This window comes from Leptonotus elevatus, chromosome 8 (assembly GCF_054856555.1).
Source record: "Leptonotus elevatus isolate MCC_2025b chromosome 8, RoL_Lele_1.0, whole genome shotgun sequence".
NCBI classification, from domain to species: domain Eukaryota; kingdom Metazoa; phylum Chordata; class Actinopteri; order Syngnathiformes; family Syngnathidae; genus Leptonotus; species Leptonotus elevatus.
Window position 1 is genome coordinate 10965647 of NC_141246.1, and position 23823 is coordinate 10989469.

Sequence of the window (23823 nt, forward strand, 5' to 3'; positions counted from 1 at the left end):
TAAGATCTGAACTGAATCAGGCAAACAGTGAAACTGAGTTTGAGCTCATTTAATCCATTTAATCCCAAATTTTTCCCAGATACATCACAATTGTGACCGGCGGGTTAAAATTACTCATCTGATGATGTTTGAATAAAAGTTCAAAATTATCATAAAGTAAACTTAATGGTCCAAACATAATTATTTAAAAATAAACACTAATACAATCTAATGAGCCTCTTAAAGTATTTTGAAATCCCGCCCCAAGATTTTATTTTATTGTATCACAACAAATGTCTTATTCATTGTTCTAAAAAATCACTCATATGAATGAATGAATATTATATAATTATTTATTTAGGATCAGTATGTATTTCATATATAGAGTATTTTTTGCTGTTGTGTTTTTTTACAAAAGGAGAAAAGTAATCTCCAATACTAGTACTAGCTAGGAATTGAATGTATTTATTTATCATTTTATTGAATAAATATCTACTGTATAATTCTAAATCCTAATAATGGATTTGGTTCACTTATTTTGGTTGAGACTCTATAGTCATTTATTCAAAATGTATAGTTTCCATTCAATAAAATACATTAAGACAGGAAGGTTTTTTTTTAAACCAGAAAATCATGTGATATGTTTTAATAAATTAAATACACAATACTATGTACTGTACAGTATATGTAATTGCAAATACTTCAACTACTTCATACTAAAAATACTTAAAATACTTTTGCATTGATAGGAAAAATCTAATTTTACAGTACAGTATGTGCTTTACGTTTTTAAATGAGTTAAAAAAAATTGTTTAACCTTTTTTTTTTAGTGCTTATTTAGCTTATAGTGCCTCGAACAATTATTCTCAAGTGTTGTGACTTTTCAGAGAAAAGCGCTTTTCTCTGAGTAACTCATACTGTAATTATGGGGTTGCACTGTATGTATTTGTGCGAGACTTTCGCAATACATTTGGCTTTATAGTGCCAGCTTTTGGAATGTGCTTCTATATGGGTCAAACATTTTGGTTTGTTTGTTTTTTTACAAGCTGTTCAAAAGTGACCATTTTAACTCATTCACTGCCATTGACAGCTATAGACTTTAAAAAAGTAATTTTAACTATTTCTATTAGTTAAACATTTTTTTCCTATTTTTGTTAACGAGTATGAAAACCTCGATTTTTTTTGTACATTTAGAACAGATATATAATTTCTGATTAATCGTGAGTTAACTAGTGAAGTCATGCAATGAATTACGATAAAACATTTTAATCGCCTGATGCCCCTAATTTGTAATATTTTATATGTGTTCTAATACAATAAAAAAATCTAGGTTTTCATACTCTTGTTAACAAAAGTGGGGAAAAAAAATGTTAACTAATAGAAATAGTTACATTTTTGACGTCTATAGCCGCCAATGGCAGTGAATGAGTTAATATACACTACTGAAATTCGCTCATCAGTAATAAGATTAGCTCTAAATGAACTTCTACAATATTTACTTTCAAATCTAATGTTACATAATACAATTTTGTATGTTGATAAAGTGGCAGCATCGTATTGTCATCAATTCAGATGGATATTTGGACAGGGGTGTGTAGACTTTTTATATCCACTGTCGCATCCATTCATCTCCTTTATAAACACGTTTATCGGCTGTGTTGCGTTAACAGAAATTAATATATAGGCTACATCTACTATTCTTGTTTTTTTGTTGTTGCGTCAATTATTTTGGTAACGGGTTCCCTTTTCTTGAAGATCAAAAAAACCAAAACTCATATCCTATTCTCTGTCTGGCTTCAACCTCAAAGAACGAACGCTGTACGTAGACAATGTGAGAAGTTTGTGGCAATTGTTTTGTGAACAGCATCCACACAAAAAAAAAAAAAAAAAAAACGGGCTAGACATTGAAATTACACGGCTCATTGTCCAAGACAAATGCCCGACACCAGGAATAACACGAGACTATAGGAAACAAGAGCATCAAGGTCAGACTGCACTAGTACCAACATCTTATGAACGACACTTCGTTGGCCGCTTGGCGGTCTTTGAGGCATGAATTGGTCCATAAAATATTTGCATTTAACCAACATTTAATTGCCGCTGCAGTATAGTTTAGATGATCTGTTTTCTTTCTGTGAAGCAAGCCACAACTGCAATCCACGCTCGCAGCATATCTCACATCCCGAACCGCATGCATATCGCCATATAGCAACACATAGGCCTTCCTTATATTTAGCTGTGTGCAAGCGCGCGGCATGTGTCCGTCGGGCCACCGCTTAGCGTTGCCAAGCGTCGGTCGTCCCCGTGCCAAATTCTACCGTCCCTAAATAGTGCTTGCCCGCGGCTGTGGCGGGACGCTGGAGCACTCTAATTAAGTCTGTCGCATAATGAGCCCGACCGCTACTCCGTGTCACTCGATTAGAAGCTTGTGGCGCTCTCGCACTGTAGTTTGGGGTTTGTGGGAGTGGGATTTAGCATGTGGGGCAACGGAGTGCAGTAAGATGATAGCAATGGCGCAAATGGCAACGCAAGACTCTGCAGAAGCAACGCTCTATTAAAATTCAATCACATACCATAAATATTCCAATTTCAAACTTTAACATGTTATTTTTTTAACCCTGTGACGAAGGAGATGATTGCATTTGAAAGTATGAATATGCATTTGGCCTGAGTTGGATGAAGAGAGGCTGGGGCTATAATGCACATATACTGTATGTCGTGAACCTTCTGTACTTTCTGCACAAACTGTTCCCGATCACTGCTGAGCCATCTGTTCAAATGAACATGCACTGATTGAAGATGATACAATTTCCCATAGGAAATAAAATGAACCCGCTCCGGGGTCAAACTGCCTCCATACTCAAATCCTTTCTTGACTGTACAGGAATGTTAAAAAAAAAAAAAGAATCTTAACTCATTCACTGCCATTTGACTATAGATGTCAAAAATGTATTTGAACTATTTCTATTAGTTTAATATTTTTCCCCATTTTTTTCCCGAAAACCTCGATTTTTTTTAATTGTATTAGAACAGATATCAAATTTGTGAATAATCGTGATTAGTCATGTGATTAATTACGATTTTAAAAAAAAATTCACCTGACGCTCCTAATTTTTAACAATCTTTTCTTAAAATAATAATAATAATAATAATGACTTCTTCTTTTTTTTTTAAAGATTATTTAAAAAACAAATTATTCCTTTTTTTTTTAAAGACAAGATTAATAAAAATTAGGTGCGTCAGGTGATTAAAAATTTTTGGGCCGTAATTTAGCGCATGACTTCACTAGTTAACTCACAATCAATTACACATTTTATATATTTTCTAAATGTACAAAAACAAATTCTAGGTTTTCATACTATTAACAAAAGTGGGAGAATTTTTTTTTTTTAACTAATAGAAATAGTTATAGACGTTTATAGCCGTCAATGGCAGTGAATGAGTTAACAGTCAGGTGAGCATAGAAATACTGTAAGTAAAAGTAAGGAATTGGTACAAACTTAAATTGGATGCCAGAATTGTTACGATTGCTTATTTTGCCATCACTGGTAACTTCCGATGGTGGCACCACAAGACACCAAAAAAGAAAAGCACCTACTTAAAATGTACTCTTTAGATCATAGGTGTCAAACTCCGGTCCTGGAGGGCCGCGGTCCTGCAGGTTTTGGAGGTCTCCCTCTTCCAACACAAGCTGATTCCAATCAGCAGGATCGTTATCAGGCTTATGCAGACCTTGCTGATAAGCTGATCATATTTCAGCTGTGTTGGAGAACGGAAACATCCAAAACCTGCAGGACTCCGGCCCTCCAGGACCGGAGTTTGACACCTTTGCTTTCGATGGTAACTGAACTGAAGTCTCAGAGATTTGAGCGCCCACATTCAAAGGTGTATATTTCAAAATTGTACCAATCCACTACTTCTCAGCTTTGTTCATTGAATACAGTACAGTTAGTTACTAGTCAAAAAACACTGAAAAGTACAGTATCTAGATTGTCGTCCCCTCATATGCCATTTTCATTTGTCATATATGTTGTTTTGAATGGGCATCTTTTAGCTGGAAATGATACAATATAATATTGATATCATGGAAAATACATTCACAATTTCATTCGTTTTTTGTTTTTTTTACATCTAGGAATTATTCATTCATTATCGCAGACTATATTAAAATAATTCAAACTTTTGCATCATTCAAAGTGTCCTGTTAACTTGAAGTCAAGTAAAAAAGAAAAAAAAAGTCCTTACATTAACTCATTCACTGCCATTGACGGCTATAGACATAAAAAATTCATTTGAACTATTTCTATTGAACTATTTTTTTTCGCTTTTGTTAACAAGAGTATGACAACCTAGAAGAAAATTATTGTACATTTAGAACAGATATAAGATTTGTGATTTATCGTGAGTTAACTATTGAAGTCATGCGATTAATTACAATTACACATTTTAATCACTTGACGCCCCTAATTTTTAATAATCTTTACTTTAAAAATAAAAAATATATTTTTTTTAAAGTCTAGGTTTTCATACTCTTGTTAACGAAAGTGGGAAAAAAAAAAGTTAAACTAGGCGAAATAGTTAAAATGAATTTTTTACATTTATAGCCGTCAATGGCAGTGAATGAGTTAATATGTTCTATGCGGCCCGACTAGTCGAAACACCTGATTCCGATTAATATTGCATTTGTGGAATATGAATTACGCAGGAAAATCTACCTGTTTTTATCCATCTCAGGGGGCGGCCATTTTGCCACTTGCTGTCGACTGAAGATGACATCACAGTTGCTCAGATAACAACCAATCACAACTGAGATTGCAAATGTCTCTTGACCAAACCCAGCAAACGGGCGAGTCATGATTGATCGTTTAAAAAAAAAAAAAAAAAAAAAAAAGATTGATCGTTGATGTCATTTTCAGTCCACAGCAAGTGTCAAAATGGCCGCCTCGTGAATATGGATAAAAACGGCGTATTTTGCTGCTTAATTCAAATTCCACATACACAATATTAATCAGAATGCAGTTTTTAGATTAGTAGGGGAGTAAAGAACATTGGAAAGGACAAAATCTCCCTTTTTATCCATCCATCCATCCATTTTCTGTACCGCTTGTCCTCACAAGGGTCGCGGGGGTTGCTGGAGCCTATCCCAGCTGGCTTTGGGCAGTAGGCGGGGTACACCCTGTACTGGTTGCCAGCCAATCGCAGGGCACACAGAGACGAACAACCATACTCACAATCACACCTATGGACAATTTGGAGTGTCCAATTCACCTGCCATGCATGTTTTTGGAATGTGGGAGGAAACCGGAGTACCCGGAGAAAACCCACGCAAGCACGGGGAGAACATGCAAACTCCACCCAGGAAGGCCGAAGCCCGGACTTGCTCCCTTTTTATATAAAAGCAAAATGATTCTCAATGAGTGCCTCTAGTGGTACACAAAAGAATCACTCAAATAAATGTTACAACGGCAACTTAAAATAAAAAATAAAAAACCAGTACAGTACAGTACGTTTGGCAGTACAGTTCAGTTGTATTTAACTTTTAGTGCAATACATTTTACATGTAATAATTGTTGTGTTTCACTTTTAGTTGTAATACTTTTTCGATTAAATCATTCATTTAAAAAAAAATTAAATTATTTTTTAGTCTCCTCTATTTAAGTGATGGCACAGTTACAAAAATCTACTTTTTAGGAATAACGTCTCAATTTGGATTTTGATTGAATATTTGGGCCAACTACGCTACTGCAATTTAATGTTTGTCAATATGTTGGTACTTGGAGATCTTTTGATTATTATTATTCTTTTTTTGTGTAAAAAGTTTGAGAATCACTAATCTAGGGCAATCTAAAAAACTGTACTTCCATCATCTTCATCATCAATCATCATCATCATCATCATCATTGTCAGCAATCATTTGTGACAGGTAGCACTTTTGACACAAAAAATTAAATAAAGTGGAAAAAAAATATGAAAATAGTTTTTATTTACAGGAGCTTTTTTAAGACTGCACATGACAATCATATTTTTTTAAAATCTATTTTAAAAAATGGTCTCCAACTCAAAGTGCTCATTAATGTAAAGTTACATAAATTTGTATAATAATTCTATATATATATATATATATATATATATATATATATATATATATAATTAATAAAAAGTTTATTCGGTTATTGCTCATGCCTGTGTCTTAAGAACAACTTTATTGTACGTGATGAGCAAATTGTTCAATTAGATTCAAAAGATTTTAGTCTTATTTGTTGCGACCAATGCGCTGATTTTCAGGGAGCAGATGAAGAGATTATATAACTTTAAGCACGATTTGATGGTAACATGTGAAGAATTCCAACTTGAAGGAGGCCAAGATCGTTTCAGGTTGAATGAGAGCGTGCCTCGGGGCGACTGAATTCTTGGAGTACGTCCCGGGCCCGAGTGGGAGTTTTTGTGGCAGCCTCCTTTGACAAGTGCAAGAGGAGATGTTGACATGTGATCCTCCAGCCAATCAGAGGGTCCCCTCACTGTCTGAATCTGGTCGGGGACAAGAGTATAAAATGGAGCTGGCTTCAGGAGGATGGAAGCAGAAACAGAAGCTCATCCGAAGGACCAACTGAAGAACTCAAACTTCAACACCAAGACAACATGAAGACCCTCAGCCTTCTCGCCATCTGCGCTCTCCTCTCAGCTTGCTGGGCCACCGGAGGTAAGGAGCGTTCCGGAGCGTCACCGTCCGTGCCCGGAGCAAACTTTGCTCATCGCTTCTATTTTACGTCCTTTTAATAGTTGTCGAGTTTGGCGACGACCACTCAGACATCGGCGACGTCGCCGATGTGGCTGATCACGCCGATGCCGGAGAGAACGGCGATGCCGGCGACAACGCCGACTCCTCGGCCTCCGACTCTTCCAACTCATCCTCAGACTCGTCCGATTCGGACTCAGACTCCAACTCTGATTCCGACTCTGACTCCAACTCTGACTCGGCCTCCGATTCTTCCTCTTCCTCCTCCTCTTCATCTGAGTCAGACAGCACTGAAGGTAAGCCATCGATACAATCGTGTCATGTGTGCGATTGACAGAAAATGTTTAAAGTTGCAGATACAATCTTGATAGTTTAAACTGTAAAAAAAAAAACTAAGCCCATAAAAATAAAAACAAAACCCTTGTGACATTGAAAAATATGACGATATTTATATTAGTCTTAGCTTTTAGCACCAATTTTCTATTAGACAGGACTTTGATGCCATCTTGTGCCAACTTAGATCATTTCAGAACGAAAACATTATATAGGTGAAGTTTTTCTTCATATAACAAAGTATAATGTGAGGATGTAGAGTAAGCCCTGCCATGAATAGCAAAAATCCACAACCAATTGACACGTTCCCCACCCAAAAAAAAAGAAGAGATTCAGAATTGCCTGTAGATGTCACAAAATGGCGACAAAGCGCTACTACACTCTAAATTAATCCAAAGTTTGATGAATTCATTAAACTTAATATATTCACTATTATGTGTTACCTACCACTTGAAGCAATTTTATTAAGTTGGTCAACAATTCTTTGTTTAATCTTAAATTGGTTCAACAATTCTCTTTATACAGCGTAGAAGATCCTCAACTGACTCTAACATAGTTCCTTGGCACTAATAATGCACAAAATTGAGCCAAAGCTGAATTTTTATGTTACACTAGGCGTTGGTCTGAGTACAAAAATGCATGCAAGATGAGTTTTTCAGGAAATAATAGAGGATGCATTCCAACCCAAATCATTAATACACAGTCCCACTAAGGGAAAAGTGAAAGCTTACATAAATTGTACTTTCTACGTGAAATATACATTAACCCCCTTCTAGGTAAGGACTCCCAAGACTCTCACGTGGTCATGAAGCGAGATGTGGCTTCCGTTTTGCTGAGGACGAGACGCCAAGCCCCCCTCTCCCTTTACCAGATGGAGCGGTACGAGTTGTTTTTCAAATGATTGACACTTTTTCCACCTTTTAGTTGTCGATGAAGTGATCTTCAATCATGCGTCCTTTTTCATTCCGGTGCAGCCTGAGAGAGGTGTGTGAGCTGAACACTGGCTGCGACGAGATGGCGGAGACGCAGGGCGTCGTGACGGCCTACACGGCCTACTACGGACCCCCTCCCTTCTAAGCGGCCCCGCGCGCACGCCACCTGCATCTCCCTTCAACAAACACATTCCGGTTTGGACCCCGTTGTGATTATACAGACGGCGATCACAAACTTTTGCACAAGCGACGTCCAGAGAGGTGCACATAAAGTATGCAGTAGCCCATATATGTTGAAATTATTTCTCAGCCCCCCCCCCACCCCCTCACACACACACACACACACACACACTTTGAATAACACGACGAATGGTGCTAAAAGTGTATTTGAATGATTGTATTGATTATATTTATGCCATGCTTCAGCAACCGTTTTATTAATGAGCTCTTAGATGTACAGCAGTGTTAGTGGCTGTGTACAGAGTGTGGGAATTGTAAGTGAATTATCTGCTATGGCTGTAACCACACGTTGCCTCTGGATTTCAAAGAAATAAATTATTTTATTTGTCCAAAAGTGACTTCAAGTGTTTGTTTGTTTTTAAATGATGAAAATCCTTTAAAATGTTATTTTGAGGTCACTGCTGAAAGCTGTGATATCCAATTTAAGGTCAAGCTAATGTCCCTTCATGGTCTACGATGTTGTCCTACCGGTAATTTTTGTGCTGACCACAAGATGTCAGTGTTGAGCTGATAGATTGGATTGTGTTTTTCTCCTGCTGTACTAGTCTTTACAATATACAGCAAATAATTAACTTTGCTATCAGTATTAGATAAAGACAGTATAATAATTGGTTTAAAACTACCACGTTCAGCAGGTTCATGGTGGGGGAATTATGAGACTATTTATACAATTTAACAATTAAATTAATGATTGTCACATGCAACATGTTCTCGGGATAAAATAAAGATTAAGTTATCACAGGAAAAAAGTGGAGCAAGATGATTCATTTAACAACCTGGAAATGGTTCTTTTTTTAAATTACTATTATGATATGTTACCAAAATATTCTGATCAAGATTAGTACAACTCGTACATTAGTTTACAATTGCTTTTATTTTGAACAAATACAATTATACATAATTACTACTAGATTACTAAATAGTTTTCAAACTTTGTGTTTCTTGTGTATGTTACTGTAGCCTAATACATATTTTGATGAATACCACAAGTTGTATGTATTTTAACATGTTTTACTCATCACAAGCGATGTCTGCTGTCAAGTTCGAAAATACTGTAACAGCAGAGCTCAATAATGCCCTCTGCCGGACAGTCAAAACACTACAAGTGCACACTTCCCAGGCTATCATCGGGCCTGTCATCAAAAATCTAATTTGTTTTACTTTACAATTACTAAATGGCACACCACTGTTTTAGTCCAGATTCTCAAAATAATAATCAACAATCTGTTTGTTTTTATTCTTTACTTTTCCCGCACTTCTTTGAGCCAAGAATGTAAGATTTAATACGACAGTGTCCATCAGCTGCATTTGACACTTTAAAACAAGGTGAATTATGACAAGAGATAAGATTAGCATGTCCTTTTGAAGCTCATTCTCACCTGAACAAAGTCAACCCGTGCGCACCTGTTGAACTTGTTACACACTCAGTCACAGTCGCACATGCGGCGGTTTTATCAACTGAAAAGAAAAGACCACCATGCAAAGTCCAGGGTGTGCGGGCACCTCCCACAAGTGATGTTCAACGTTCCTGTGATCTGTGCGCTTGTGTCCGCGTTGACGAAGAGTACACCGTGTATCATTTAACTTGATGTAATCGCATATTGTGACCAGCAGGGGGCTTACACGTTGGTTACACACGGTTCTCACTCTCTTACTGTAAAATTATTTTCTGTTAGTGATGAAAGTCTTTTTTTAATAAAGCATGGACAGACTCCAGTGGATTACTAACAACTTGGATAAATGACAGTAAATGCGTGTAAGCTATGACTCAGAAAAAACGACACGATATTGCTCATGCACATTGTTCCATAACATGTGACAGGACATATGGATTTTTCCGGGGATGGGTTTTATTGTTATTGTTATTGTTTATTGTAGTAGCAAAACATATACAGTGTAACCCAAAATTGACACACACGATTAAAGTTGAACAAGTTTATTTAGATGGACATTCATCTAATTTGAAACGGCATATTCTTTGAATATAATCACTTTATAATTACAAAATCATTTCACACCTTTAAAAGATGTGCGCACAAGGTCATTGTTCCTTTACAGTGAACAAAACATACAACATACAAACGATGAAGGCCGAAGAAAATATAGAAACTGAGCATTGTTGGAAATGGAAAGGATGTATGATTTTAAGTTGCACACAGATATGCTACTATCATTTGTACTGTCGTTTACATTACATACTGTCATACATTAAGTTACTCCATTGTCCCTCTTTATAGTCCATTACATTAAATAATCTAGTGAAGACATAAATAATGTTAATCTTGTGCAATAATGTGCATGATCGTGTGCTGAAACTCAAAGTTGGGTCATTTTCAAACTGTTGAGCTCAATCTTGGTCTCGTTTTCCACCTCTTTCTCTGCACACATCACAGGGTTATCGTAGGCTTCTATCTGCCCCTCCTTGCCGTCTCGTCCTTTATCTTCGTCAGTGTTGCAGCATTTGCAGCAGCAGCAACATTTGGCAGTGAACGCACCCACCACTTTGTCCCAGGGTTCGAGAGAGTGAGCCCAGAGAGGAAGGAAGTCCCAAGACCGCAATGCTAATGGCAGGCACCCGGGTTTCCTCTTCTGCAGAACGTTGATGACGATGATAATGATGAGAAGGGCCAGGAGAGGGCAGGCCACGCCCACTAGGACCTGCCATCCAGCCAGCGACAGACTGAAGACGAGGAGCGGCAGAAGGAAGAAGCAGACGATGATGTAGACCGCTGCGAACCAGCGGTAGGAGGCCGTGATGTTGCCCAAGCCTTTGGCCAGTCGGATGGGGATTCGGGTGAATGGAATCGGATACCACAGAAGGATGCCAGAGATGTTGAACAGGAAGTGGACGAGGGCGATCTGGAGAAGCCGTTTGTGCACTTTATTATCATGCCGGTAAATCACCAAAAAGGCCTTTATTGTGAAATGTTGTGTTTGTGTAGATGACCGACCTGCAGAGCGCTTGCCAATTTTTCTCCTGGACTGGCCATGGCTGCCAAAATGGCTGTTGTGGTCGTGCCGATGTTGGAACCAAGAGACAATGGATAGGCTCTCTGTATGCTGATGACACCGATACCTACACAAATGCGGACAAGGTAGGCCCATGAGAATTTTCATTTCAGTGGATGGATGGATTGTTGGACGGACGTACAAACGAACGTACAAAAGGAATGGAGATGGATGGATGGATGGATGGATGGATGGATGGACGAACAGATGGACAGACAAAAGGGTTGGGGATGGATGGATGGATGGATAGATAGAAAAGTGTTGGAGATGGGTGGACGGACAGATGGACGGATGGGTTAATGGATGGAAAAAAGGGATGGATGACAGATGGATGGAAAAAAAGTGTTGGAGATGGATGGATGGACGGATGGATTGAAGAATAGAAGAAAGGAATGGATGGATGGATGAATGGACAGACGGATGGATTTATGGATGAAAAAGGAATGGATGGATGGATGGATGGTTGATTGATGGATGGATGGATAGATGGATAGATGGATGGACGGATGGATGGATGGATGGAAAAAAGGTTGGTGATGGAAGGATGGTTGATTGATGGATGGATGGACGGACGGATGGATTAAAGGATGGAAGAAAGGAATGGATGGATGGAAAAAAGGAATGGACGGATGGATGGATGGTTGATTGATGGATGGACGGATGGATGGATGGAAAAAGGGTTGGTGATAGATGGATGTTTGAATGATTGATGGATGGATGGACGGACAGATGGATGGGTAGATGGATAGAAAAAAGGAATGGATGGATGGATGATTGGATGGGTGGAGAGTGGGATAGATGGATGGATGGGCAAATAAAAAAAAGTTGGTTGGTGATGGATGGATGGACAGATGGATAGATGGACGGACGGGTAGATGGATGGAAAAAAGGGATGGATGGATGAAACAAAGTTGGTTGGCGATGGATGGATGGATGGATGGACGGACGGACGGACAGACAGACGAATAGACAGACACGTGACCTCACCAACAAGTGGAGTGATAGCTGAGGTAAAAACAGAGCTGCTTTGCACGATGAATGTCATTCCAGCTCCGACTAAAATGGCAATGTATCCTGTGACCCAACCAAAGGGGAATGGGAAATCTGCACACATGCACATCCACTGTTAGCATAGCACATCTTCGCCACACACGTGGAACGCGTCGTAGACGCAAACATTACAACCCCACACACCCGTGTTAAGTATTTTCTTGATGATCATGGCCACTTGGCCCTTGAGCATGGAGTTGAGCAGCTTGACTATCAGCAACAGGCAGGAGCACAACACCAGCAGCGAGAGAGCCAGAAGGATCAGACCCACAGCCAGGTCGGACAAGTTCACGTCTACGAAAAGGTGATCGCCTTGACGACACAGAACGCGCAGACGCCATGTCAAGCACACGCGCAGATGGATGACTTCATGTCACGTCATGCTCACATTTCTTGATGTTGTACGTCTGTGAAATGTTCTTGAGAGTGAAAGTGTCGTTGCCGTCAACCCAGCACATCGAAGGAGAGGTGCAGTTCTCTGGACCAGGAACGGTGACATTTACTGTGCTCTGAAAGTCAGCCGCAGTTTAAAAAATAAAATACACGTTTCAACCGTGCGTCCCAAAAGTTACGATACACTTTTTTTCTTTTTCGTGATCCTACCATGTTGGTATACGTTTCACACCACCTTTTGATGAGACTTTTGTTCCGGGCTCCCGCATCTCCGGTGGCGATGTCGCTTAAAACAGACTTGTCCAGCTGAGGGAAACAGAAAACAGGCCGAAATGCGTATTTGTAAAATGGAAGACGCTAAGTTGGCCATCAAGGCGAAAAACATATCTTGAAAAATCACACCTTTATAATGGACTCTGTGAGGACATCAGTGATGACGTTCAACAGGTCGGGGGGCTCTCCGCTCTGGATTTGGAACGAGTCGATGATGAGCTTGGTGACCTCGAACAAGTAGCCTGTGGCGACCTCTAGTGGCAGCAGCACCAGAACCGACAGCCAGTTGAAGAAGTCGTGCACTGTGGCCCCTGCAAACGCCCTGGGCACAGTTGTAAGGACAATTTAGATTAAAAGCTGAGCGGAATGAACTTTGCTCGTTTGAATTAGTAGCAACAAACACTATTATTAGCGTATCGCTTCAGATTATGACTACTGTGTCGGTTTTATGACACACACGCACCAGATGATTTATTGCAATAATAGAAACATTATCATGTGCCTTCAAGTAATATATTGTTCAATTGGCACCAAACCATGACATTCATTGGAATCTTTTGAAAAAGGAAGGGAAATCAAGTCATCCGCTTCATCAGGGGTGAATGAAAAAGTGGGAAACTTTTTTGCAATAAGCGCCCATTTTAGTTATGATAAGCCGCATTTTTTATATGTGGGGGTTTTGAGTTTTCTCTGTCTTTGGGTTTCAAGAGTATAAGCTAGTTTTGTGCAGCGTTGTAACAATATGCAGTCAAGTGGCACAAAAAGGCATGCTCAGTTGTATACAACAGTTGGCTTCATTAACCGATTAAATCAACTCCTTTTGAGTGTTAAAACAACACTAGATGGTGTAATTAAAAATATATATTTTATTTGAACGAATTATCTCTTTTTTTTAATGACACAAAAGACAAACGTCACAAACCAGCAAACCCCGAGAAACCAAACCCCAAAAAACAAAAACAAAATCCAACAGACAAGCTAAACCAAGGACTGAAAGATGGTGTAATATTTGAACACTAAACACCAATATACTTAAAAGTCAACACTGACCAGACTAGATTTCAACAAAGAATATAAAGCACTTCCAAAAGTGTTGTTTCAACCATATTTGGTGTGAACCAATATATTTATGAAGTGTTCAATTTAACTCTGTAGGTGTTGAATCAACACTGCTGATTTTGCTGTGTACATGCTGTTTTTCATTTCATTTTTGTTATAGTTATGGCCTAGCAGTGTTTTACATACAAATATTTACTGAAATATTGTTTATATTTATAATATTAGTGGTTACCTATTTAAGAATGTTTGCGTTTTTTTCTATTATTATTTATTTTTATCTTTTTATCTTATTATAGATATTATTTTTTTATTTTGATGATGTATTATTATTATTATATATTATATATTTTTATTTTACCTACTACCTATACTTATTATTATTATTATTGTTATTATTATTATTATTATTATTATTATTATTATTATTATTATTATTATTATTATTATTAATCTTTTACTTATTCTTTTTTTCTTGCCAGCTAAAAAGGAAAAACTCTAGCCCTACATAAATAGGCAAGTAGAACAGTAATTGGTCGTAGGATCTTTCTATGTTGACGTGACAACGGGAACTCCATTTTAAACCGTGGACCATCTGTCAAGTTGTCTGTCAAACAAATGTTGAGACTTTTTATAAAAGCTTCACCGAGGTTTTGTTTTTGGAATTGCACGTGGGTCAAATCAGATCTTCGGACCGACTATATATGGCTCACATGCTAAAGGTTCCTTCCTCCTGCATTAGAATTTACCTGCGAAAGACACTACGGTCCCCAGCCTGCGTCATGGCAACCAGGGTGTTGGTGACAGAGGTTCCGATGTTGGTACCCATGATGATCGGAACTGCCAGCTGGACTGTTAGCACTGCCACAAAAAAAAAAAAACTGCTTTGTCACTATCATCTCCTCATGGCTGCATGTGTCACGTCACGTGTGTTGGCGCTCACATCCGGAGGACACCATGCTGACAACAATGGAGGACGACGTGGACGAGCTCTGAACCAACAAAGTGACAAGGATGCCAATGACCAGACCCGCCAGAGGGTTGGACAAGACAACATTGTCCTGGAAAATGTCGCCCGCTGCTTTGCCTGCATGGACGAGGTGAATGAAATTACTTTTTTCTTGCGCCATAGTGACATGTCAGTCCTTGGTATGCAAACCTCCAACAAGCTGAAAGGCTGAGCTGAGGATGTCTAGGGAGCAGATGAACATGTAGAGGAGCCCCAGCAGCACGACCAGTTTCACCAGTGCAACCAACACCCGCAGCACCTTCCCCTTGGTGTCCAAAGCTGACATAATACATCAAAACAAACATCAAATTGTCATTTCCGTCACTTTATGATTAACTCATTCACTGCCATTGACGGCTATAGACGTCAAAAATGAATTTGAACTATTTCTGTTAGTTTAACATTTTTTTCCACTTTTGTTAACAAGAGTATGAAAACCTAGAATTTTTTATTGTACATTTAGAACAGATATAACATTTGTGATTAATCGTGAGTTAACTAGTGAAGTCATGCGATTAATTACGATTACAATTTTTATCGCCTGATGCCCCTAATTTTTAATAATATTTTTATTTTCTTTAAATCGCGTCAGGCGATTTAAATTTTTGATAGTAATTAACTGCATGACTTCAATAGTTAACTCACGATTAATCACAAATTCTATATCTGTTTTAAATGTACAATAAAAAAAATTCTAGGTTTTCATACTCTTATTAACAAAAGTGGAAAAAATGTTGAACTAATAGAAATAGTTCAAATGAATTTTTGACGTCTATAGCCGTCAATGGCAGTGAATGAGTTAATTACGATTAAAAAAAATTATCGCCCGGCGCCCCTAATTTTTAATAATCTTTTCTTTCTTTTGTAAATCGCGTCAGGCGATTAATTTTTTTTATTATAATTAATTGCATAACTTCAATAGTTAACTCACAATTAATCACAAATGTTATATCTGTTCTGAATGTACACTATTTTTTCCTAGGTTTTCATACTCTTGTTAACAAAAGTGGAAAAAAATGTTAAACTAATAGAAATAGTTCAAATAAATTGTTGACGTCTATAGCCGTCAATGGCAGTTAATGAGTTAATAGTGATGTAGAAATAGCTGCAATATGCTTTCCAGTAAGCTCTCCAATAAGAGATACATGGGGTACGTTACAAAACAAGAACGGTACATTTTCAAGTGGAATGATTCCATTCGGTTTGATTCGGTTCAACTTGATACGGTACTGCTGTTGATATCTATGCCGAAGATGCTGATCCCAGCTTTGGTTTGCACTCAAACTTAACAGCCACTTATGATAACCTTGTATCAGCATATTTATAGTGTTCTTATTATCAATTTGTCATTATGATATCAAATCTGTTTGGGAAACACACCCGATGTACTCCAACATACACTGCAGTTTTATTTATGACATAATGACAAACTGCATGCCGGCACTATCGTCATCATAATATCATGCTTGTTGGACTCACTGAGCTAACGCCTCATTTTGGAATCGTGCCATTCAGTATCACTGATGTGAAATGTGCATTAAAATTCCTCCTTACCTGACCATGGCATCCCCATGTCTTTCAGCTCAGGCAGGTTCCAAGGGTCTTCCTCCTCTGGCTGCCCATCCACCAGCGCCAGGGTTGAGTGTCCAAGACTTCCATTTTGCTCTATTTGCACATTTACAAGACATTATTGCGACTTCATAGCTTCTTTGCACAACAAATTTTACATTTAAAAACTTACTTTTGCTGCCATTCCTTTCATTGTGATCCTCCGCAAGCTGAAATGACCATATTCATTTGTAATCATGCCAATATGCTAGCTGGTGACAACATTGCCATTTTAAGTCTTAAATAATAGCCACTATTTTAATTTTAACTCATTCACTGCCATTGACGGCTATAGACGTCAAAAATTCATTTTAACTATTTATATTAGTTTAAATTGTTTTCCTCACTTTTGTTGACAAGAGTATGAAAAGCTAGAATTGTGTTTTGTACATTTAGAAAAGATACAAAATGTGTGATTAATTGTGAGTTAACTAGTGAAGTCATGCGATTAATTACGATAAAACATTTTAATCACCTGACGCACCTAATTTTTAATAATGTTTTATTTTTAAAGAAATAATAATTGTATTTTTTTAATAGTCTTTTTTTAAGAAAAGAGTATTAAAAATTAGGAGCGTCAGGTGATTAATTTTTTTTATCGCAATTAATCACATGACTTCACTAGTTAACTCACCATTAATCACAAATTTTATATCTGTTCTAATACAATAAAAAAAATCTGGGTTGTCGGGAAAAAATTGGAAATATTTTTAAACTAATAGAAATAGTTAAAAGGAATTTTGGACGTCTATAGTCGTCAATAGCAGTGAATAAGTTAAGCAGTTGCAAAACTCACATAAATGGAATGACTATCACACATTTACCCACTCACATGCCACAAGGTATTGATTAGAGAGTCACATGTTGTCATCACGGCCACAGTAAAATTCCATTAGTACAACACAATGACACGGAAATGAAGCTCAATTGATTTATTTATTTTTTCAATGTTATATCCACACACAGTCATTTTTATTCATTTTTATATTCATTTAAATATCTGTATTCTCTCAACAGTTTGGTCTTTAAATATGCATATTTTTTGGGAGATGTTGTACAGATACTATATGTCTAATGATGTTACTAGGATGCTCATATTTATTTTGTATCTTCATTATTGGTAGTCCCAGTAAGAAACTTGTTTTGGAGAGTTGTATATTTAAAAAAAATTTTTTTTAAAGTAGGTTAGAAAGATTATTTTGCAGGAATTTCTGGCAACTTGTATAATAATAAAAATATATATATTAAAATGCCATAGAATAATGTTTCCAAAATATAAATGACTTTTAAATAAAACCTACAAAAATGAATAATGACAAGTAATGTCCTCACCCCAGGTGGTTTGAGTGCATCCATGCTGCCTGTCTGCTGCCTTGTGTCAAATGCTGCATCCATACAGGTGGAGTGTAAAGGTAAAGGCGGGTCGGCGAATGTTTTTACATTGCTGGGAGCTCCCACAGATAAGATGAACACACTTTGCTCGGTCCCTCACAAATTTCTTGTAATCTCTGTGGTGACGTGTTGCAATCCAACTCACATTGTTGTACTGTCTGACTATCCTACTGCGTGTGAATGACACAGTTTGTGCATGTGAGTGTGGATCATTGTGGCACAATATTGATTTTATTAAAGCTACCCATTGGTCAACATCACTGTGTGCTACTTTTAGACTTTTACATACAGGAAAAAAACAGGTGCACTTCAAGAATTATTTTTAGATAGATTGAATAGTAAATGTATTGTTCTCATCTAGTTCATTGATAACTTTCATTTTAGCTGTGCGCATGGTTTGTAATAGTCACATAAGATATTCACTTATTTTAATCTTGAAGTGGTTGAAAAGGAGCAGTTTATTTATAATTCTGTTGGCATCTGATTTGTTTTTAATGTTTTGTAATGTTACATGGCTTTATATCCTACAAAAATTTGGCTAACACTGCTCATTTTCAACGTACTTTAGGAAAACAATAGGTGTGGATTGGCTGCTTTGGCCTTTTTAGGTTGCACTTGCACAAAGTTCCGTGGCTGTAGCATTGTGAAATACTTTGTCATTTCCAAACACAGTGTCTGCGACATCTAGGTGCCATACTATGGTATTGCAATTTTTTTAGTTCGAATTATGTCAAAATCGAAATATGCTACAAAACTCGATTTTAGTTTTCCTATTTCAGGTTTCTAGCCATCAATTTTCTAGAGCACTTTTCCTCATTGATGTCGCTGGTAAACTGGAGTTTATCAATCTTATTTCCGAACTAACTTGATGTGAGAGGCGATTCACAACAAAATAACACATTTAAAGGGTGTCAACATTCACCAGAAACTCTTAAATTAATGTGGAAAATGGTACTGCGGGTTCAGAGAATGGATGGATGTGATCATCATTCATGGCCTACAGTGCAATTTAACCGCTAGAGGGCAACCGTGAACAAATTCTAAAACATGAACAGACAAAATCTAATTATAAACTATCTTCCGTAATTAATTCCGTAATTCTGTAAGTGTACAAGTATAATTGTATAACAAATATTTAGATATTAAAATGTTATTTGTGATTCGGATAATTTACTATTTGGCAACCCTACACAAATGTCACCTTTTCATTTCCGGGTTACGTCACAGATGACATTGTAGCGAGCGCCGCGGTACACACGCCAGTCCTCTTGTAGCGACTTGTTATTCTACTATTTCACATGCATTGAAAACTACCAACCGTGCTATTGTTAATTTGTCACTATGTCATCAACTACCGCGGATTTTGATGAGCAGCGGCAGCGCCAAGGAGCACAGGTTAGCTGCACGCGGATAAACATAATCCGACCGTCGCATGTGCTAACGCGTTTAGCCAGCTAGCTTCGGGGAAGGTCTGATGACCCGACCAGTTGATTAAACCTCACAAAGTGTCATTGATATTGCCTGGAGTAACGGGATTTAAAGTGTCTGTGGTTGCTTCCCGCAGTCGCCCCTGAGCACACGCTACATCCCCACGGAGGAGGAGATGAGGGTGTTCAAGGAGTGCAACGACGAAAGCTTTTTGTACAGGTGTAAGTTAGCAACTACAGTAACATTCTAAATGTTTTTTCCCCCCCACAAGTAGAATAGTCACTCTTTACATAAGTCGAAGTAGTACAAAAACTTTTAGTTTAAAAAATAAAAAAAGATAATGGTGGCGCATACATAAGTTAAAAATAATAATAATAAAACAAACATAACAAAATGGAAATAAAGAAAAGTACATACTTTTAAAATGTGCTTGACTACAAGGGGGGGAAACATTTCAATTAAATGCAATACCCGTTTAAAAACGAAGCAAAATATTTTCCCTTATAGTGTTCATACTAAAAACAAAAATAATCACATCACATGTCACACATTTTTTAAACTAAGACCAATTAGCGTTGCTTAACTTTTAATCTATCAAAACATGTTCTCATAGTTTTGCTGATTGTATGAAATACCTCAAATCATCATAAAATAAAATACTTTATTTCTCATGGCACTTTGGGAGAAAAAACACCTCTAGCTGTAACAAAATGCTGTATATAAAGAGCTAACAATACACAATAATAAAATGGTAATTAGAAAATAATAAATGATTAAAAAATAATAGTGTGCAAAAAATATACAGTGGCGCCTAGATATGGGTGATATTTGGTTGATTTATATTTTGCTTTGCCTTGTGAGGCAAACTTGATATACAAGCGCTGTCTGGTAGCAGTAAATTCAATTTAACTCGACAAAAGCAGCAGTTTGTCAAGTGTGCATTTCCATAATTAAATTTAAAAACAATATGTTGCTTCCCTTGCAGCGGTGCCATTGAGTTTGGTGAGCATGGCCGTTACTCAGGCCTTGGTTGCCAGAGGTAAGACCACATACATACGCTATCACGCAACATAAAAGGATAGCCGTTATAATTAATTCTGCGCCCCTCACGTTTCCTTTTAGGGTCTCTCTCCGCATCGCCAAGGTTTGGATCTCTTCCTAAAGTGTTCTGTAAGTTTGGATACAGATGATATAAACATTTTGTTGTTGAACACAAATGCAACTGGTTTCTTAAAATGGCTCCACACTATCAAAAAGTTGTACATCCCAACAAAAACAATGACGCTATGACCTATATCTATATATTTTTAAATAAAGTCCAAGGCTGTCAGACCTCCCAAGGATTATTCAAAATTTCCAGTAGCCTGTAAATGCAGCATTGGTTCTGATGGATGTGTGTCTTTTGTTGCGTCTCCCAGTTGCTGGCTTCTGTGGCTACCTGGCAGGGAAGATGTCTTACATGAAGGTGTGTCAAGAGAAGTTCAAGCGTTTGGACAATTCCCGTTTGGGAGAAGCCCTGAGACGGGGGACGGGACTGTCGTCACAGCCGTATGTACTAGCGGCACCACCACAAAAAAAACAAAAAACAGATAGCAGTTTGTGATTCTCCTGTCTAGTCCTAAAGGTGCTCAGTCAGAACTGAGTGATCCAGACCTTCCGAACTATGAATCCATGTTGCAGCCAGCAGAGACGCCAGCTTCCACCATGGAGCATGGATATGGAATGAATCCAGAAGCGTCATCTCCCACGTGGAGAACAGATGACTTTAATGCACCAGGTAACACTGGTCCGTTTGTTGGGACTACAGCTACCTCTTGGAAAAGATGAACAAGCGAGAGTTGATAACCACCTTCTGTGTCAAACTATCATTTCCAGCTCCATCCTTAGAGGAAGAAAACGAACCCAAAAGAAAGTCCATCCTCTATGAGGACCTGCGGCAAAAAAATCGAGAGAACTATGAGGTCACACTCACCCAGAAGGCAGAGTCGCTGCTCAAAACCTCCCCTGTAAATGAGCCACAAAGACCAACAAAAAGTGGTAAAGAAAAAAATCATCTTGAAAAACTCTTACTTTGTTTTTTTTACGAAAGTGTTGAATACATGTCTCTTTGTTTCAGGGAAGAATATCTATGGAGACACCTGGGAAGAATGAGTATGTTTGTGTAAAAATGTAACTTCACTGATCTTATGACACGAGGTGTTGTCTTTGCTAAAGAGTCAATTAAACCAAAGTGCTTCAAATGTTGTTTATCAATGATTTCAACTTATTTCAGTCAAAAGCGGAACACATAAAAATACACAATGTAGCTTTGATATTGATGTTTTTGAGCATGTGCTTGAGTAGAGCAGATCTGAGTAGCAATGCGTCGCTGTGTGAAAACGTATCTGGAAATTATACAAATACTTTTTTTTTTAACTCATTTACTATTTATTTTTTAGGGAATGCTCAACAGTTGTGGGTGTATCATCATACGAGTCCTTAATCTGGTCTAGTTTGATTAAAAAGAAAACACACCATCCATCTCACAGTTGATTAAAATAGTTTTATTTACATGATCATTTATATGTATGTTAATTGTGTAAAACGGAAAAAATGCAACTATAGTTGGCCGTGAGCGTGACTTTGATGGCAGCTTTGTCCATGACTTGTCCCGCCAAGACTCGGCGCAGAGGCATGAGGATTAGATAAGGGTGCAGGTCCAGACACTGCAGAGATAGGGTTCGACCAACCTTCATGCATCGTAACTGAGCCACTAACCGCTATGTTGGCGCATGACGCCGGCGCGTAGACCTGCACTGGGTAGGATCCAGGTGTTGGGTTGATTTGAGGGAGGAGTGTTTTCCTCCTGTCCTCTGTGGAAGCTGGGACAAACACCAACATGCTGATGCTCCTCAGCAAGCGGAAAGGTAGCGTCTTCTCCGCAAGGCTTGCCCGAGCCTCTGAGATATCCATGAAAGAGAACCATCCTCTTCCGTGCATCCATCCAATGAGAGTGGCGATGATGCTGCAGGGGAGCACCGTGTGAGGAATGATGGCGCTGGAGATGAGGACAAACACCCATGGGAGAGCCATGGTGGGGAAGGTGACCCCGCAGAGGAACGCTTTGGTCATTTTTGTGCGTGTGGTGGTGAGGGCCACGCAAGCGAGGGCCATTGGTACGAGGCCCTCTGTGGGCCCACTGCCATTGCTCTCCTGCAGGAGTTCCAGAAAAGCGTACAGCAAGCCTGTCGTGGTGGACATCAGGATGCACACAAACAGGAAGCGAACAGTGCCGTAGCCTTTCTCCAAACTGCCACTGAGGAACACAATGGCGCAGATGCTGAGGAGCAGCTGAGTGAGGGTTCTGTGGTAGAAAGGGTACGTGAAGAGTGTGTGCACATGCCCTTTGACAAAAACACTCGCCCCAACACTGAGGCTCCCCTCAGAGAAGTCCAAGTAGGTTTGGAGACCATACAGTGCACAAGACGTGAGGATAATGAGGAGCATGCCACTCGTAATGACAGGAACCGCATCTTTAAATACTTGTACGAGCGTGCTCATCTTTTGGTCGTTGGGTTCTAAACTACAGTAAAAACAAGCCGATTTGATCGAACAAATGGTCTGGAAATTAGCACAGAATCCCGGAAGTAGGGTTATTAATGTTTACAGATGCACACCTAGGTTTCGCATTATTGTTCAATTAAAAATACCAAGAATTGTACATTTAAATACGTTAAAAAAGAACAAAGAAAACAAAAATAATACTATGGAACCAGCACGACACGAATGTTCGTTCTCGTAGTCCAACCTACCAGTGTCTGGAAGAATTTCCGGTTATGCTTTTCAAAATTCGACATCCGGTACGGACTCAACGCTCACGCCATGTTCATTTGACTGTCCGAATGTGATTTGAGAGCAGAGTAGATTGTTTTCATAATCCGCAGTGCACAAACTTTTTTTCGTCTGTACACCTGCCCAAAATTAATATATTTTACAAAACACACGTCCACTTCAAGTGTATTTTATTTTATTTTGAAAATATCACAGAATATCCCGACTGATTTATTTTGGCATTTGCTGCACTGGTTACTGCACGGAAGCAATCTTGGTATTTATTGTTTCTCGGTGTTTAAATGTTATAGTTGTCCCTCCTCTTTGAGTGTGAGGGAGTAGAAAGAAAAGACGAGGAAAACAAGTTGTGATAGAGGAACTGCTGTTCCGGTTCAGCCTTTCAAGGTAAGATAATTAATTAAATGAAATTATAACCTGATAGTACTGCTGCGAAATATGTCAAATTAATTTAAGAAATAGGTCCCCTTTCATACGGGGGGGAAAAAAATGCATTTTCTGGTAATGCCTTTGAAATCAAGGTAAGTAACCAGTAGTTAGAATGCTGATAAAATAGT

At 38.3% G+C, this 23823-nt stretch overlaps 4 protein-coding genes across 4 annotated transcripts; 2 read left to right on the forward strand and 2 right to left on the reverse strand.

Moving 5' to 3' along the window:
- Window positions 1-6185: 6185 nt before the first annotated feature.
- bglapl (bone gamma-carboxyglutamate (gla) protein, like) lies at window positions 6186-8522 on the forward strand. Its single transcript, XM_086083180.1, has 4 exons — window positions 6186-6679; window positions 6760-7011; window positions 7825-7927; window positions 8023-8522. Exons 1-4 carry the CDS (start codon window positions 6619-6621, stop codon window positions 8123-8125), a joined length of 519 nt encoding a protein of 172 aa, XP_085939306.1. The 5' UTR covers window positions 6186-6618; the 3' UTR covers window positions 8126-8522.
- A 1680-nt stretch (window positions 8523-10202) lies between these two features.
- LOC147169736 (sodium-dependent phosphate transport protein 2B-like) lies at window positions 10203-18182 on the reverse strand. Its single transcript, XM_086081666.1, has 13 exons — window positions 17951-18182; window positions 16752-16788; window positions 16565-16675; window positions 15161-15289; window positions 14945-15088; window positions 14751-14862; window positions 13075-13267; window positions 12883-12978; window positions 12668-12788; window positions 12424-12591; window positions 12217-12333; window positions 11172-11296; window positions 10203-11079 (listed from the first exon to the last, which is right to left on the reverse strand). The coding sequence occupies exons 1-13, from the start codon at window positions 18011-18013 to the stop codon at window positions 10537-10539; spliced, it is 1959 nt and encodes a 652-aa protein (XP_085937792.1). The 5' UTR covers window positions 18014-18182; the 3' UTR covers window positions 10203-10536.
- Window positions 18183-19235: 1053 nt separating this feature from the next.
- On the forward strand, window positions 19236-21678 carry unm_sa25545 (un-named sa25545). The gene is made up of 8 exons (XM_086082933.1): window positions 19236-19405; window positions 19575-19659; window positions 20424-20477; window positions 20561-20608; window positions 20857-20986; window positions 21055-21215; window positions 21314-21475; window positions 21555-21678. The coding sequence occupies exons 1-8, from the start codon at window positions 19352-19354 to the stop codon at window positions 21587-21589; spliced, it is 729 nt and encodes a 242-aa protein (XP_085939059.1). The 5' UTR covers window positions 19236-19351; the 3' UTR covers window positions 21590-21678.
- Window positions 21679-21960: 282 nt separating this feature from the next.
- On the reverse strand, window positions 21961-23236 carry rhbdd2 (rhomboid domain containing 2). The gene has a single exon (XM_086083250.1). The coding sequence runs from the start codon at window positions 22976-22978 to the stop codon at window positions 22037-22039; it is 942 nt and encodes a 313-aa protein (XP_085939376.1). The 5' UTR covers window positions 22979-23236; the 3' UTR covers window positions 21961-22036.
- Window positions 23237-23823: the final 587 nt, after the last annotated feature.

What these genes read in the sequence shown, in the direction of transcription:
- bglapl (XM_086083180.1), top strand. Translation starts at nt 6,619, where the DNA reads ATGAAGACCCTCAGCCTTCTCGCCATCTGCGCTCTCCTCTCAGCTTGC. An exon ending in TGAGTCAGACAGCACTGAAG is followed by an intron (nt 7,012 to 7,824) that starts GTAAGCCATCGA and finishes ACCCCCTTCTAG; the next exon opens with GTAAGGACTCCCAAGACTCT. An exon ending in TCCCTTTACCAGATGGAGCG is followed by an intron (nt 7,928 to 8,022) that starts GTACGAGTTGTT and finishes ATTCCGGTGCAG; the next exon opens with CCTGAGAGAGGTGTGTGAGC.
- LOC147169736 (XM_086081666.1), bottom strand. Translation starts at nt 18,013, where the DNA reads ATGGATGCAGCATTTGACACAAGGCAGCAGACAGGCAGCATGGATGCA. An exon ending in CATGGGGATGCCATGGTCAG is followed by an intron (nt 15,290 to 16,564) that starts GTAAGGAGGAAT and finishes GTATTATGTCAG; the next exon opens with CTTTGGACACCAAGGGGAAG. An exon ending in CAAGAAAATACTTAACACGG is followed by an intron (nt 12,334 to 12,423) that starts GTGTGTGGGGTT and finishes GCATGTGTGCAG; the next exon opens with ATTTCCCATTCCCCTTTGGT.
- unm_sa25545 (XM_086082933.1), top strand. Translation starts at nt 19,352, where the DNA reads ATGTCATCAACTACCGCGGATTTTGATGAGCAGCGGCAGCGCCAAGGA. An exon ending in CGAAAGCTTTTTGTACAGGT is followed by an intron (nt 19,660 to 20,423) that starts GTAAGTTAGCAA and finishes CTTCCCTTGCAG; the next exon opens with CGGTGCCATTGAGTTTGGTG. An exon ending in TCAGGCCTTGGTTGCCAGAG is followed by an intron (nt 20,478 to 20,560) that starts GTAAGACCACAT and finishes GTTTCCTTTTAG; the next exon opens with GGTCTCTCTCCGCATCGCCA.
- rhbdd2 (XM_086083250.1), bottom strand. Translation starts at nt 22,978, where the DNA reads ATGAGCACGCTCGTACAAGTATTTAAAGATGCGGTTCCTGTCATTACG.